Source organism: Phasianus colchicus, chromosome 1 (genome assembly GCF_987193195.1).
Source record: "Phasianus colchicus chromosome 1, bPhaCol1.hap1.1, whole genome shotgun sequence".
Lineage (NCBI taxonomy): Eukaryota > Metazoa > Chordata > Aves > Galliformes > Phasianidae > Phasianus > Phasianus colchicus.
Window position 1 is genome coordinate 39,504,148 of NC_143436.1, and position 17,607 is coordinate 39,521,754.

Here is a 17,607-nt window from a genome sequence, read left to right on the forward strand (position 1 = left end):
TAGTGCCTGATGCAGTTATGGGTAATCAATATATCAAATCAAGTACCAATTGTCTTAATATGTAATGTTTGCTAAATTAATTTAGAATTAACTCAAGCGGTTATTTTATTTTGTAGCGTAATAAAATGTATGCAAACATTTGTCTTGTAAGGGATTAGACAGTTCTGCAGGGTTCTGTGCACCATAGAAGTCCCTTTGAATTCTGTGGCAGCTGAAGCCAATAGGTATTACCAAGTCACAATGCTATATATTTATTTTGCATGTGGCAAAACTAAGAGAAAGAAGGCATTCTTTTTTTTAAGAGATGCCAATTTCCATTTATTTTTACAAGATAATGTGAAGAAAAATTTTGAATGCTAGCTAGTGCTTGATTTTAAAATTAAGTCATCATTGTTATCCTCTACCACCCCCACCTTTCCTAGTACCTCTGGTGGAAGCATAGCACAGCCATGATATGTGCTGTCTTTTCTCTATAATTGTTTAATTATGGAAAACTCCTTAACTGATAAAAAGGAACCTCTGTATATAATGAAGATATGTTGATGTGTGAGAGTACTGAATATTTACATGCTGCCATTCATCTCAAAGTCACAGAATCACAGAATGGCCAGGATTGGAAGGGACCTCAAGGATCGTGAATCTCCAACCCCCCTGCCACATGCAGGGCCACCAATCTGCACATTTAATACTACACCAGGCAGCCCAGAAAGTCATTTAGAACTCAATTTTTCAGTGAAGCTTATTTTTGCTTGCATTCAAAATAAGAATCAAATGTATGAATAGCATGAATTTATTTCACAACAATACTCTTCATTGTTTCATAGCATGGCACAAAACAACATTCTTTTTCTCTGTACTTCATTAAATCAAAATCAGAGTGCATTCTGTAATACATGCCTTTATACAAACCTTTGTTTTGCTTTGGAAAATCACTTGTAAATAGATGTAGGATTCAACTTGATGGCATTAAGTACAAATACTACTAAACGCAATAATCTAATGCAGTTTTAAATGCAAAGACTATTTTTAAAAACTTGTATTAAGACAGAATTTTAACACTGCATTCCTTGAGTTCTGAAGTAATATTCAAACTAATTTTGCTGCTTCTCAGTCAATATTGACTCTGGAGTAGATCTTCTAATATCTTTGATGTTTCCATATCAGTTTGCAGTAACGTGACTCCCTTAAACATACCATTTTTAACAAGTACTGTTTTGAACATTGCAGTTTCCTTGAGAAGAAGGAGTTGAGAAAAACTGCTGTGTTGTTTTTATCATTAAGTTATCAGGTTATCTTCATAGTGGCTTTTTTCATCACACTTATGTTTAAAATCCATGAAGTTCACAAACTGATATGGCTGCTTCTTCTAATAGGCTTTAGTAAATGTCTTACTACTGTTGAGACATGTATTAATGCATTTTGCAGACAGTTTCCCAAACAAAAAAATATGATCTTAACAAAGATTAAAGATTTCAAAACCATTTTCCCACCTCATTTAGATGCGTGAGCAAGGAATTCTAGAACAAAAGTTGTTTTTTAAACCTTGAGAGCAAAATCTGCTCTGGAGAATCCAAGTGATAAATAATAAACCAGTTTCAATGAAGAAAAGTAGTTCCTCTCCTCTTCCCTGCAAATATTTAGTACCTATGATAATTTTCCGGGTGTTTATGTTTTAAGAGAAATCTTTCAACTGTAGCTGGTCTAAAAGCAGGGAAGAATAAGGTCAACATTGTTCACATTCTCCTTTACAAATAGTTAAACATATGGTTTAACACACGCACAAAAAAAAAGGTGAAATTATAAGATAAAAATATATGGATGTGATTTAATGAACAAGGAATTATTTTCCTGAGAATTACATGATGCAATATGACAAGAATAAATAAATTAATATCTGGGACAGAACTGGAGAAGCTTGAACAATGGTAGTTGAATATTTTGGTTTGTCTTTTTTTTTTTCTTTTTTTTAAAGATAATGTTAAATAGAAGCTTTCTTGATCTTCCTTGACAGTAGATAACTACGGAAGTCATTATTTCTTAAACAGCTCCCTAATTCTGAGAAAGTTCTTCTGCATGTTGCTGATGATCTCATGAGGAATCAGTGATCCTATTGCATCTTCGTAGGGAACAAGAGCAAGTATAGATGTATAGAACAAATTTCCATTTTGCCAAGTACATTAGGGTGTTTAGAATTGTTTGCTCTTGCTGAACAGAGTGAGAGCTTAAGGGCTGTAGTGTTTGGTGACCTGTTCGTGTATGCACCAGCATTTCACCTGTGGAAAGGAAATTAATATGATTTAAAGAATATTGATATTACAGTGTTTGTTTAGAAGCTGTTTAAAACATTTATTAGGAAAGGCTGTGTAGCACATAAAACTCAGTCTTTGTATTTGCAGGAAAAGCAGAAAGATTGAAATGTTGCATGTTAGGTTACAAGGCTATCGGCCTAATGAAAACCTTACACAAGAAGCCCAGTGCCAAAGAAAATTAATAATGAAGTTATGAACAGACCTAAGTGCTGCAGATAATTTCATTAAGGCCCCCTAAGGCTTCTTTTTTGACATGGAGATCCTTTATGAGCAAAGAATAACATTAGCCTTTTAAAACCTTCATCTCAGGCTGTGCAAAGACAAAGAGAAAGGAATGGGAGACTTCAGGATTCTACCCAGAGACAAAATTTCATATGGAAAGCTATTTTAGCCACAAGTGAAAGCTGTAGTTTTGAAGTTTCTGTTAATCAATACAAGCAGCATGGAAACTAGAGAATCATGTTACTGGAAAGTTCAAAGATGTAATCACAAATCTTATGGTCACCTCTTTTCATTGGTATTTTCCATTAATCTGCTTCTCTTGTGTTCCTTCCTAATTCTTGTGAATGCATTTGCACTCATCCACTAGACTGCAGACATCTCCTCTTTCCACTCTTTTTAGAAGTCATTTTTACTGCCGTTGGGCAAAGAATTTGCCCAAGAAGCCAGAAGAGAAATGTAAAGCCACTAGTTAGAAGGGATGTTTACCTAAAGCCAGAAGAACAGAGATTTTTACTAGCTTTTCTAGCCTCTCTGCTTCCCAAGAATTCTTGTACTGAGTTGAGGCTGTGTACTGTATTTATTTTCAAATATATATGCTGTTTAATGTTAGCTTTACTCTTCTTTATGACCATGCACATGTGTTTCATCACGAGGACATTACGGAGATGTGTTTCTTGCAACAACAGCACATGAATAAGCAAAGACTATAACAAACAATAAAGTATCAATGACACCTGGCATGTCTTTCATAGCAGAGAGAAATGCAGAAGAGTATAAATATCTATAGGTTTGTTTACATGGATGTTAGAGTGTAAAACTTCTTCAAAACTGAAAGTCTAAAACCACTGTGTTTTCACTTCTTTTTCTTTTTTTTCTTTTTAATATAGAAATAAGGAATGGAAATTTGAAAGCCATTTTAGGACTGTTTTTCAGTTTGTCTCGATACAAACAGCAGCAACATCATCAGCAACAGTACTACCAGTCTTTGGTGGAGCTACAACAGCAAGTACCTTCATCTCCAGCAGAAATCAGCCAGTCCAAAACACAAGATATGCAGTCGAGGTAGGTTAAAAACTTAATTTTCTTATAAGTAAAAGCATTTTATTTTGCGTGTTCAAAAAGGAGAAGTTTTTGTGGAAAAATAGATTGCTTACAAGAGACTTGTATTTTGTTTATTACTATTATTATTATTATTGTATATATATAAGAACACAATATTTATCTTGTGTTCGATATTAAGCTTGTATTTCTTATAATAAAGGTAGAGTGATAATCTCCCCAGTTAAATAAAATTTAGTTCAAAGTCTTGTTAATTTTAAGGCATTTTTTTACACTTTGATTCAGCAGTACTTTACACAGTAAGAGATTGTTAGTACACACTCATGTTTTCCTCTTATTCCCAGTTGCACATCTAAATCAGTTATTTCAAATGCTTAGCAAAATAGACGGGGAAAAGGCACAACTGATAGTTCCATTTGTTCTCTTTTTGTTCCCATGCATTCTATTTTTGAGTACCTAATTCTGTTTGAATGGCTTTTGAAATGATAAAAGGAAAAAAAAATGGTCTTAATCCATTTTCTTCTTTTAAGAGGTCAAATTAAGATTTAGTTAGGCAAAAAATTCAGTGGCATATTTAATAGTTGAATTATGTTCCTCTCAGATTGAAGCTGTACAGATATTTGGAGAAGGTGGTTTCTACTGGTCATGACAAAAGAATCAGCTTTAAACAAGTATCTATTTAAATCAATATTAGCAAGTTATGCTGTACTGAGGAAGGAAAAAAAGCTATTCACACATAAGACTATAAGTGAATTGTTAATGAAAAGCTTTGATGTTGCTCTGATGGCTTTAATACTTGTTTCATTAATTTTCTTGTTTGAAAGATTTTGTGTGCTTCGTGAACAGTTGTCTAGAATATGATAAATCAGTGATTAAAATATGAGAATGCAGTAGTTAAATTTTGGTTCTTGAGTTCATTTGCACCTAAAATACTTTTTCATGTTTATGAAACTTATTCTTCAGTTGAAAAAAACCTTTTGCACTCCAAAATAATAGAAAAACTTTGCCTTGAGACTAAGAATGTTGCAAAAATAAATCTATAGGAGAACGTTGCCAGTGGCATTTTGAGTATCTCATTTGATGCAAAAATTAGGATCCACTTGCATTTCCTTAGACGTTATAACATGGAATGCATTTTTTTCCTGCTTCTAAAAATTAATCTCTTTGAATGCTTTTTTTTCTGTGAAGTTTTTTATTAGCATATAATCTAAGAAATTATGGCATCATTCTGGAAGAATCTGAGCACTCTGAACATTTTCTGAAGTTGATTTTTTTGCTCTCTGTAGGGTCTTTAATAACTGCATAGGAGGAAATAATATAGGAAATAAGATCTTGTTATTCAAAAAGTTGTTATTTTTCTATAACAAAGATATTTTGAATATCTTTGAGGCCTAGAAGTATTCACTGCTTTGATCAGTAGAGTTAAGGGCTTAGTTAGCTGTATGCAGATACTTCTGGTTATTGGGATTTGTTTACAGTTTAGTAAAACTGAAACATCTCCTGGTTTTCTAATTCAGCCATGGAGTTTTTTTTTAATTAAAACTAGCTATGATGTTCCTGTATGCATCACCACTACTATAAAGAATTCTGTTTGTCCAAAAAACTTGAAGAAAAGCAGTTGTTTATCATTTGGAAGACAACTTGGACACTAGTTCTTTGTCTGCTCAGGCATGGTCAGCACTGAGGGGATGAATTTATATAAAGCTTTCTTTTCATTATAATTTTGCAAGATCTTCAGTGCCTATTTCTGCTCTTCTCCTTTGCTAAGTTTAAACATATATCATTAAGAAGAAAGGCAGTCTTTCTGCATCCAGAATCTCAGCTTTCATGACTTCATTAAGTGACATCTTAGGCTGTTTTAACAATTTCTACTTTCATCAATGCGCATTAGACTTCCTGCTTTAATGCTGGGAGTCTAAGATTGTCTCATTCATTTAATGTCTGTACATGTTATTTATAGCTATTTATATTTCAACTACTTTTTTTCTTTGTAAAAAAAGTACACCAAGATTAATAATGTCTTATTTCCTACCTGTAAACTAAAAGCAAGAATTTATCTGTCTGCTTTTACATGTACGTATTTTGAGTATTTCTCACTGCAAACTTCTGTACTGGCTGAACACGATTTTCTCAATCCCCACATTTATCCATAAAAGCTGTAAAGATAAATATCCTTCTTTGTGAAAGTTGTCCATTTGAAAGGTTCTTATCTTCTATTGTGAATGAATGTTTCTAGTATTCTGAGCTGCTAGCAAAACAAAGAAGAGGACTTGAGTTGACAGATTTTTTTTTTCTTTCATTTGTCTCTGAAGTAATACTAGGAAATTAGTGTAGAGTAGTATGTCCATCTCTACTGCATTTGGAGAATATGATTTCCACAGATGTGTATATGCAAGTATCTGTTAATTTGAACTGCCTGTGGGGGACTTAGCAACTCTTCGTTTCTTAACGGTCATCTTACTTAACTCAACTTGTTATTTTTTCAATCAGAAAAGCCTTTTTTGCTAAAAAAAACTTTTTAGTTTTGAGATAGAAATGAATAAGAAGATTCCATTTAGAAGGAAGTCAAAATATGAAAGTAGTAAAACTCCTGTGATGGTAATAATCTTGCCTCTTGCCTACATTTTGCTGTCTAAAATACGGACAAGTAGCTTACATGACTCCCAAGATTCAGTTCTGTGATATAATTTCTTTCATGGCATCTGTGTCTCAACATTTATTACAGAGGGAAGTAGAAGATCTTTAAATGTCCATTCCAAATCAAAATATTCTACAATTCTATGACTGATTAACAGAGCAGGAGTTCCTAATCTAGAAAGTCTTTATGAACTGAAGGTTTATAGTAATCTTTAAGACAATTTGTTACTACTAATTTATCATTGAGCAATGACTCTCATTCTTTACTAAGTCTGTTGCAGTTCTGAATGTACCCTTAAAAAAGTATGTACTTGCACTTGTGGGTAGATGGCAAAACAGCACACTTTAGGTGCTGCCTCTTTTTGTTTTAGCTGAAAAATCCCATAGTTCTACCGTGTTAGATGAATCAGATCTTTTTGAAGGATTATATACATTGCAGTGTGCTTGGTGTGTATCTGTTTGTATGTACACAAATAAACAAAAACAAAATACATACACTGACAAAGGTAGATGCATTTTACAGACTTTTTTTTTTTTTTGGAGTTCAGCATTCAATCACATCTCATGTTGTAACTTAAGTCTTTGAAAATGTGTCTTTATAATTGCAGCTAATTTAGGCTAGATGGTGTTCCATGCAAACTTTTCTGTGGCAGGCTCCTAACAAAGGTATCTACAGTTGATCAGTGTGGCAATACTTCAGCATCTGTAGCCATTTGTAAGCTATCCCTAACCAAACACAAAATTTTGAAAACTGTATACACAGAAGGGGAGCAAGATTCTGAATGTGGAAGGGTATCATTGTCCTATGTAATTCTAGTGAGGATGACCAAATAATGAGGTAAATATAAAAAGAATGAAGGAAGCTGATTTATGGTAAGTGGAATTTCATTTCAAAGAATATGCTTTATTTATGGTAGATTGTAACTTTGTACCACTAAGTATAAAATCTCTTAAAATCATTTAGCAATTAATGGAAAAGTCTGTGGTAAACAATAAATGGTAATTCAAGGAAGAGAACAATTGTAGATGGGATTTCTGATTTCTTTTCATCCTAAAATTTCCTACGTTCTTTTGTGACTAAGTGGGAATTGAATATTTCAAAATCTGGTATAGGCACTTCACTCTTTAGTTATGACTGCATTGCTGCTTAGAGATTTGGTTAAAAAATACAGTGCTGGTGGCCTTATTTATGTCTGTCAGTAGAGATACATGACAACAATGGTTACATTATATTTTTATGCTTTGCTTTGCTGGTGGATTCCATTATCACAGCAATACATCTAAACTTTCTGCAGTGATGATCTTTCAACCACCCAGATACTAAGAGAAAACACATGTGGATGAAAGAAGTTCTGTCTCATTTATGGATTAGGCAGTAACTGGTTTCAGTAAGCTGTCAGCAAAATTCCAGAAGACGGACAAACTATTTTATCACGTACAGGAATGATGAACACAGCTTGAGGTCCAGATGGATTTTGTTAAATTTGTTATATTAAAAGAGCACCCTGGTTTTCCTAAGCGCATAAACAAAGTTAGGTAGCTGATTTCTACAGGCAGTTGCATATATAACTAGTGTAATGAACTCGGTTTCATGTTGCCTACTCCTTAGATGTACTAGGGAAAAAATGAAGCGTATTGAACACACAGCTTGTGCTGTGTGAAACACAGTAATGCAAATGCAGTGGTTATGATTATGAATTTAAATAGATCCATGTCTGAATACTGGCGATCCATATGCCAATCTTGGTTCCACCACTGGCAGTTTAGAAAAAGGCCTTTGTTTCAGTGTTCTTGAGGTTTAAAATATAGCCCTAATAGTCTGCACCAAGTGCATCACACCAACATAGGCTATCAAATGAAAGTCACATGTCTTGGTTAATGAAAAGCAAAGGGATGAACTACGTCTCTTCTCTGTCTTAGCTCTTGCCATTACTGATCGTTTTGTTTTAATGAAGATAACCAGGTATGCTGCTCCTGCTTCTTTCACTATATAATCACTGTTTAATGACTGAAAAGAAGACAAATTAGAAAAAGGTTTTGTTTTGTTTTTTTTTTTCCAGTAGATATCTGAATGAACAAGCTGTTAGCCATATCTGATGTGTTTTTATTTGTCTGGGAGATAATGCAGAATGAACTGTGTTACCTAATATGATTGCAAAGGAGGTGTGGCAGCTGATTTCAAATGGACCTTTGGGATTTCATTTTACTTTAATTGAGCTTCCTTGAAGAGTCAACTTTTGCCCCATTTCATTCTGCTCCTTAAAGATACTATCATTACAGTCCTTACAGTTGCCAATGAAAGGAATTTCTGATGGCTTAACAGACCAGGGCATGAAGTTCATCCTTCTTGACCTGAACAGAGCCCAAGTGACTAAACTATGTGGTGTATCTGCATACCAGTTCTATCAGTTAACTGTGTACCTAAGCAAATAGATTATATGTAACAACGTTGGATTGCATAAATCAGAGATTTGTTCTTGTACATAGTTTACCAGTTAATCTTCTTGCACACTCCATTTTTTTACATCACACAAGTATCAAATTATTTTACACATTTACGTAACTCTCACATAGATGCTAGAAATTATTACAGTTTTGGGAATTCTCTAGGCTATATCTACAACATATTGACAGAGAAGCACATAAAAAATACACCATCATTGTCTCCTAAATATTAATATTTCTGTCATAGTTTCAGTAGCAAGTTGTGATTTTTTTATAAGATGGATATTTCAAAACAACAGGCAAAGCATGAGCATTATTTGTAGTTTCATAATACATACTCCTGTTGCATTTGAACAACTTAGAAATTACTGTGCTCAAAAGGATTGCTTGTTGATAATGGCAGAAGATGTTCCTTTCTTCTAACCCTCATTGGAAACAGCAGACAGTGCAATAGCAACAGTATATTTTTCACAGATTTCTTCCCTGTAGTCCGCACTCTCAAAGATAAGCAATGTTAAAGCTTAACATAAGGAAAGAAAATTTCTTTTGAAGAGGAGTTTCAATTTCCAAAAGAAATAGTCTCTTTTATGGCTATAATATACCACATACTAGAGAGGAAATATAAAAATGTAAATTATAAAACATTTTAGATCCTTGTAATAGCTTTTCAGATTTCCTTAAACGTTTCATCTCTTATTTAATCTTTTTGCAATTGACCTCTCAGAAAATGCTGATATGTTTCACCTTCCTACATAATTCTTTGGACTGGTTCCTGAAAATCTTGTCCTTTGTTAGATATGTTATTTATCGTGTATCTGCATATAGTGATATATTGTTGATTTCTCCTGTTAGATTACTTCTGCCACCTGTTCAAGGATGATACCTCTCTTCTTTTGTCTGCACTTCAATATGAAACTGTCATCCTTTCTTCTTGTCCTTGCAGTTTTCAAAAGAATGTTTTAATTCACTTCAGTCATGATTTTCATTTTGTCTGCTTCAGATACTTACATGGTCTTGTTTTTCTCCTTTGCTTCTCATCACTTATTACTTTTTGTATTTCCATTTTGATGTACTTCAGCCGTAATTTTCCTGTAGCTCTTAATGGGATTTCTTCCATTTATCTTTTTAACGTCAGGATCCATCTTTTTCTATATTTCCTCTTGAAGTAACCTTAGAATATAGTTATTTTCTTTTCAGATAGTCTTTCCTGCTCTGCCTTCTCTATATGTACAGATTCATTCATTCTTCTGATTCTCTGAAAATAAATTCTGCTGAAGTTTTGTCCATGAATCTTTTTCCTTTTCTAGATCTAGCATCTGTTTAATTCAGACGTCTAGCAAACATTTGTGTAAATGGCAAATATAATTTGAATAAATATAGCAAGCAGTGGGAGTCATAGTGATTTATTATGGTCTTCATTCTTTCTTTTGTCCTATGATTTATTTTATCTATTCTGAAGCAAAATGTTTTCTTATTTTTATTTATTCCTCAATAGATTCCTTGCTGGCAGTGTATGACTTGATCTTTCACTTGTATTCATGCATTCCTTCTAGTCACAGTTTTATGTTTGTATTGCTGCTTCTTTTTGCTACAGTCAGTTCTTTTATCCATTTTTCTCTCTTAATATTTTCACAGACAGTTCTGTGAATGTTATATGATATTCTACCTATTGTTGTTTGGCAGATATCAGTTAATAAGAGAACAGTACTCTTTGCAGTAGCTATGGATATGAGTTTTTCTCTTCACTGACCAAAAAAAAAGCCTAAAAACTAATGAGAGGTGTAGGTGGTGTTATTTAATCTATTAATGCAGGTTTATAGCAACCCCAACCATTCTGTGTGATTTTTTTTTTTTTTTTAATCTGTGAAAATGTTCCAAAGACAATTCTTTTAGATTTCAAAGAGTGACAACCTCAGACTTTATGGCACCCACTTATTCATTCCCTTTTGGAGAAAACTTTGTTGCAGTCTTAGTCTTAATAATGACATACATTGCTGTGTAGGTCATCTGGTGTATTCTTGTTCAAGATCAAAAATGGTACAGAGATAGGGTCATAAAAGATAAAATTATCCCTAAGAATACAGTTTCAGTTCTGGTAGCACAGTGTTGCTTGATTTGTTCAGAAAAATTAGTGGTTTTTAAAAGATTGTGTTGCTAGAGGTGAGTTACATGCCATACTAAACACATTAAGTTGCATGTTTTGTGCTAAGTTGTCATCATTTTTGTTTCTTTTAACAGTGTGATTTCACATTCTTTCACTGAATAACTGTACTGCTAGGACCAGGATGGGAAAGATATAGTCGCTGTGGTAGAGGACTAGTTCTGACTACACTGTGAGAACATAAATACAGATGGACAACTGAGTTATCTGAGTTTTTGAGTTATGAACTATGAACACGAAAACATTGAGAAAGCAGTTTTGCTTCTGTTTCTAAGCCTGAATCAGATGCAGATATCTTTCCTGTATAAGATTGTAGAAGTTGAAGCAGAAGGGAAAGAGATCTAGTTAATACAGAACAGATCATAGAATGTCTTAGATTTGAAGGGACCGTAAAGATCATCCAGTTCCAACCCCCTGCCATGGGCAGGGTTGCCAACACTATATCAAGCTGACTGGTTTCTTTTGATATTGCACAAGTTAAACTGGGTTAACGCATCTGAACATAAGCCATCTGCTTCTTTCTTGTCTTTCGTATTTTTACAGTTGGGCATACTTATTAACATGTGTTAATATGTTCATTGGGTTGGAAGGGACTTTAAAGACCGCATAGTTCCAACCCCCCCCTGCTGTGGGCAGGGCTGCCACCCACTGGATCAGGCTGCCTGGGGCCCCATCTAACCTGGTCTTGAATACACTTGACCCCATTTCTGGCTTACATCCAAATTTTTGTCCACTAGAACCCCCCCATATCCTTCTCCCCAGAGCTGCTCTCAATTAGTTCTTCTCCCAGTATATAGACATATCTGGAATTGCCATGACCCAAATGCAACACCTTGCACTTGGCCTTTTTGAACCTCATTAAGTTCTTCTGGGCCAGCTTCTCAAGCCTGTCCAAGTCCCTCTGGATGGCATCCCTTCCTTCTATTGTGTCAAAAGCACCAACGAGCTTGGAGTAATCAGCAAAGTCACTGAGGGTGCACTTGATCCTACTGTCTATGTCATTGATAAAGATGTTGAAGAATATCAATCCCAAGATGGGCCCCTGGGGGACACCGCTCCAACACCGATAGGCATTTCCTCCTGTGAATGCAAAAATAAATGTTTCTGTATCATAGGTATGTATCTCTATGATATAAATATATGAAGTACACATGCTTATGTAAGATTTAAAAGCATATATGTAGCACATAGATAGGAGGCACTTCATTTGGAGTAAGTATTTCATTATGTTAGCCTATGCTGTCAAACGCAGGTGGTGGTATGATAATAGAGGTTGAACATTCCCAGCAATATTTAGTTACATTTTGCTGCCATGTGACAGATGGCAGCAGAGGGGCAGTCTGACAAAATGGTGTCTGACATGGAAGTGTGTATGAAGCGAAAGTGCAGAACTGAATTCCTCTGTGTGGAAAAAATAGCACCCATTGACTTTCATTGATGCTGTCCATGGGGACCAAACAGTGGATGGTGAGCAGAATGAAGCAGTATGTGGCACATTTCAGTAGTGGTGACAGGGATGTGAAAGACAAGGACATTCTGGATGGCCATCCAGTTTTTCATAAGCACAGCATACAGGCTCTTGCTCATCACTGGCAAAAATGCAGAGTTAACAGTGATCACTATGTTGGAAAAAATAGGGTAGCTGAGAACTACCTCTATCAAAAATTGTTCTTGTGCTATTTGTATCTGCTATAGTTTCCATAGAAATAAATAGGAGGTATTACTTTCAGAGCAACCTTCTAATATATATAAACATATTATTTCACCAGGGTTGGGCTAAAATAGCACAAGAAATACAATGTTCTTTGAGAAGTAAGTTTGTTGGGTTTTTTTCCTCAGTCTTCCTAGTCTGTTCTTTTGAGGAATGGGGCATATTTTCACTGCCCAGACTGTTTGGAGAACATTGTGGAGCCTGTGGCAGGCTTGGGATTTGGAATCAGGTGAACCTTAGAATATTGTATCTTGTGCTATCTACCAGTCAGACCGATGAGAAGTATACAGTCAAGTAGTTTGAGAGCAAGAGAGAGAGTTAACATTGATTACAGCACAATCAATATCTTCTAAGGAACATTTTCTGTTCATTTTTAACTAGTATTTTTTGTTGATTATTTTTTGTTTCATTTTTAACTGAGGAATCATTCTAATAAAAAAAAAAAATCTTGGAATCTCTGGAGTGCAGTCATCCTAGTGATATATAAATATACTTTATAAGATCAACAGCATCTAAAATTCAAGTGTGCCAGTAAGGTAGAACTTTGACATACTACAGCCCCCTTTGGTTTTCTTTCTGGCTTTAACAGATCACATAGCTGTCATTTTCAAGCCATCATACACCTCAACATTACAGGAAAATGGCTACACAGTTGTGACAGTGATGTAATGTGATCCTTTTGATCTTTCAAAAGACTGCTAATGGAAAGTAGGTGATAATGCAAGCTGACGCTGCTTGGGTTACCTTTTTAAGAAGGCAGTTAAAATATTTTATTTGAATCAGCTTGATTGGTACTCTCTATCTAGGTTTTTTGATTGGTACTCTCTATCTAGGTTTTTACAAGTTGTATCCTTCAATTTTACATGTTATACACTCTTTCAAGGATCTTCTTCTTTCCTGGTATACGATACTATTTATTCAGCAGAAACATCTTCTGGTGGTTTAGTCCAGTATCTAGCAGTCATTTGTCTTCCCACTTCATCTTCTTTTTTCCTATGTCCCCATTTTAGTTGAGTATTTCTCTTCACTTTCAGCAGGATGACATTTAAGAATTAGTATTTAGTATTGTGATGGTGCGGACTTCCTAGATCGCCTGCATCTTTCAGGACCATTTCTTAAACCCTTTTATTCTGCCTGTGGCTGGGTGCCCTCATTCAGCTCCCTGTCTGGGTGTTATCACTCGTGGTGCATTCTCCCCAAAGTGACTGACAGTGGTTGTGGTATAGCTCTGGGGTTTTCCATTAGCACTTCAGGGGCATCACAGTCTCTAACATCTGCATTGCTTCCCTCTCAGTACTTCCCCAGTTAACTCTGCAGTGAATTCTTTTTCTGGGCTGCGTCAGCATGCTTATTCCATTTTCTTACAGTTTATTACCAAGCTCTGTTATTTCATCTCTGTTGTGGTGATTAGTGCTTCGCTGGAGTGTGAGAAAAAACAGGAAAACATTAGGGCTTGTTTTCACCTGGAAGCCAGTTTGAAGAGTCTTTCTAAGATTTTGGGATCAGATGCGTTTATAAAATCTTGCCTCTTTTGAGCAGGGTTTGATTAAGCAGAAGAATCTGCTTTCTCATTCTCTATGCATTAGACAGAAGAAGAGTGATAAGCATGAAGCCAGAGGCCAGCTGATTTGTTCCTGGCCTTGGTGCAGATCCAGGCTGTGCCATCCCCTGGATGGCAGTGCTGAGCCACAGCTCTGAGCTGCCCCTTTGGGCTTTCCTGAATGCTCTGCAGATGGGGCTATTCTCCTCCACAGTCCCTGTGTCTCCTTCATGCCAATGTATCAAGGCTGGGCTTTGCAGCAGCTGCTGTGGCTGCTCCAAGGAGCTGAAACTGTGACTGTATAGCAGGGAGGGCTGCTGATAGGAGTATTATGGCAATGGAAAGGATTTGGGGAGCAGACAGCTGAAAACTAGGACTATCCTACTTTCTAGCCTTTTGGTAAATAAATCATTCCTCGTCCTAAATGCTGTGATGTTAAACTTCTGCTCTTTGGATTGTTAGCATGCATCTATGCTGCTTTAATGCAGGAATATATTTATTATGCCTTTGTGTATTTATTAGCATAAAAAAAATTACAGCTATGAGCAAAACAGGTTTGTTTTTCTGACTGCCAGGTGTTACCCACTGATAAATATCAGGTAGGATGAAAGGCAGCAGGTAAATATTTTATGCACTCAGAATAGCTCTAAGGTGGCTGGACTTTAGAAATGTTGCAGTTCACATTTGTAACAGAGGAAACAGCAGTTGGAAAACAAACATCTGTGCAGAGCTTCAGTGGGTTCAGTGCTAGTGGAGAAGGAAGAACCGAAATACTTAGGTGCTTGATACAGTTATTTTATGAGCTGCTAAAATTCTCTTTTGCATTCGACACGTTGCTTTGAAAAATAAATTTAGCCAGTCACAATGCTTATATACTATGTTGACAAATCTATCCATTCTTGTCGGTACTACCTGGAAAAATTCAACATGGTCTACAGAAAGATTCTTGAATTTGCTAGTGGATGGAATCCCAGCAAACAGGCTTGGGAGGAAAAAAGTTTTACCAACGATCATTTCCAGATAGATGCTTCATTTACTTATTAAAAAGAAAACAAAATAAATTGTTCTGTCACTCTGTGGACTGGCTTATCAATAACTCAGCAACTGAGTTTGAGTGATTTGAGTAGATTCCAGCTCCGTTGGAGTAACACTTCAAGTTAGAAAAGCTACCAAGCACCATGACAAGGCAGAACCTTCAGCTCTTCAGCCAGTGGTTAAGATGCATCCTGTTCATTCTGCTTTTCCAGCTCACTGTCCATGTTGATTGTACTGTGTATCATTGTAACTTCTACAGCATAAATGCTCTAAGGTTTAATTTGACATTCCATTTTTCCCACAAACTTCTGAGTTTAGTCAGTGCAGATAAGTGGCTATCCATTGCTAGGTTTCTTTTTTTTAATGTTTAGTACATAGAAAAATTTTAACAACTTCAGTAAAGCATCATGTGTCACATTTGCATCATATATCTAGGCATTAAGAAAAAATGGCTGCAAATGAAATACAAAGTGATATACTAATGACTATACATAGAAAAAATATATACTGTAATTATGATGATATTATTATATTTTTTTACAATTCCCACAAAAGTTATAATCACATGAAAGAGCACTTTGTTGGCATTACTGTGAAGATAGATGTTCAGAGAATTGAATGCTGCTTTTATATGTTGAATGATTTGGTTTTACCCTCTTAACACCGAAGTATTCTCCCTTTTATTTTTCATTATGTGCACGTGCATTTTGTAACTGGCAGGCACAGAGGCAGTGTGGAACCCTTTACTGTGGTATAAGTTCATAAAGTAACAGTAAACTAATTATGCAGCATATTCAAGTGTCACTTTGTCCCTTTCTTTGTGCCTTTGCTGTGCTCTTCTTCAGACAGCCATGCCTGTGTGGGAATACTTTTTTCCTGTGAGAACTTTTTCCCTCTACACTGTGCCTATCTACCTCATTGGGCCAGCAGAAATTTCTTAATGTTTTTCTGGTAAAATCAATGTCACTTGACATTTCTTGTAAGTGCTGCCAGTCTGTCAAGGTGGAACTAAACACTGTGGTTTTACCACTACTTAGAATAGTTACAGGAATATGCAGAAATGTAAGCGATTGTGATTGTCAGAGCTTCTGCTTACTGACTTCTCTATCCCTTTCTGAAGAATGTAAGGAATTTGATTTTGTGATGGCATTTGACTCTGCCCTTAGGCTATATGGGTCCCACATGGTGCACCTGCTTGTTGTATCTGAAATTACTTGGCAGGAGGCCTTACCTTGGCCATAGCTTTAACATCCCCTGTGCAAATGCTTGAAACAGTAGTGGCATCAATCTGCTGTTTAGTAAAGATACGTTGCAGACTGTTAAAAGGAATGTGTAGTTTTTAGCCCTGTAGCACAGCATTTGTAGATATACTACTTGGATGTCTTAATAGACTAAGGTGCATTTTCCTTTGAAATTTAACAGTGAATCTAAGTACACGTGTAAGCTTTCCTAATGGAGCCTCTGATTCAATGCCTGGGTAATGCATTGCATACATGAACTGTGCTGCCATCAATAAAGAAAATTATGAGGGAATTCTCTTTCTATATAGCTCTACTGTCATGAGGGTTGCCTTTCTTTAGTAGAAATTCTTCTGAGTCCCCACTGGGTCTGGTACAGCAAATCTCTTCCTACCTGCCAGACTGCAAACTCAGTCAGTTTGCTGGAGAGGGGACTGATAGTTGTATAGTCATCTTTTGTACGTTTTGTGGGGGCAGAAGCACAGGCATAAAGTGTTGAAGTGCTCTTTGCATAGCAGAGCTAGTGTTCAGTCACTGTGCCTGAACTGTCAATTCCTAAAATAATTTCTAGAAAACAAGACAAGTTATAGCAATATCCATTATTTCATAATCTGTGCATTGCATCTTTCATAAAAATCTGCATGTTGCATTACTTCATATTTTTGCCAGTTGATTTGTATTTTCTCTCCATGTTCAATTTACATTCATTAACTCATAGTTTGCTGGTAAGTGTGTTCTTTCTATACATGTTCAAAGAAATTCTTTAATTCAATTTCTCTGTTTCTTCTCATACAGTCTCACAGCCAGATATGCAACTCAGTCTAATCACAGTGGAATTGCAACCAGTCAAAAAAAGGCTTCTAGGTCAGTTAAATATCTCTAATTTATTGCTTGTTAGCGATGCTCAAGCGAGTCAATGTCCTTTGGTATTTTATCCTTTGGACATAAGTAGACATTAATCAATGTGTATTGATGTTATGCGTGCAAACTTTGCATCAATGAGCTTTGCAATAGGAAAGCCTTGTATGGACTGGAAGGAGCTGATTTGTACTGTTTATTAGTAATATTTCTGGTTTATATGTATCCTGCATCTTTGTATCCTGCATGTAAAATACCAGGTGGAGGGTTAGTTGGTGATTTTAGTGCTCTCTATTCTGTAGCTCAAATTCTTACTTAAGTCATAAGCAAAAAAAGTTTGGGAGCCATCCCAGTTCCCAATAGATATTTCACATGTATCAGAAACCTACCTG

The 17,607-nt window shown here is 35.6% G+C and overlaps 1 protein-coding gene across 6 annotated transcripts in view; it reads left to right on the forward strand.

Annotated features, from left to right (window-relative positions):
* Positions 1 to 17,607, forward strand: part of NAV3 (neuron navigator 3) — a 258,341-nt gene that overhangs the window by 106,212 nt on the left and 134,522 nt on the right. For all 6 annotated transcript variants that reach the window (XM_090139108.1, XM_090139109.1, XM_090139114.1 and 3 more), the window contains exons 5-6: positions 3,419 to 3,593; positions 17,153 to 17,221. In XM_090139108.1, coding sequence (XP_089995234.1) covers positions 3,419 to 3,593; positions 17,153 to 17,221 — 244 coding nt within the window. The remainder of the gene's footprint in view (positions 1 to 3,418; positions 3,594 to 17,152; positions 17,222 to 17,607) is intronic.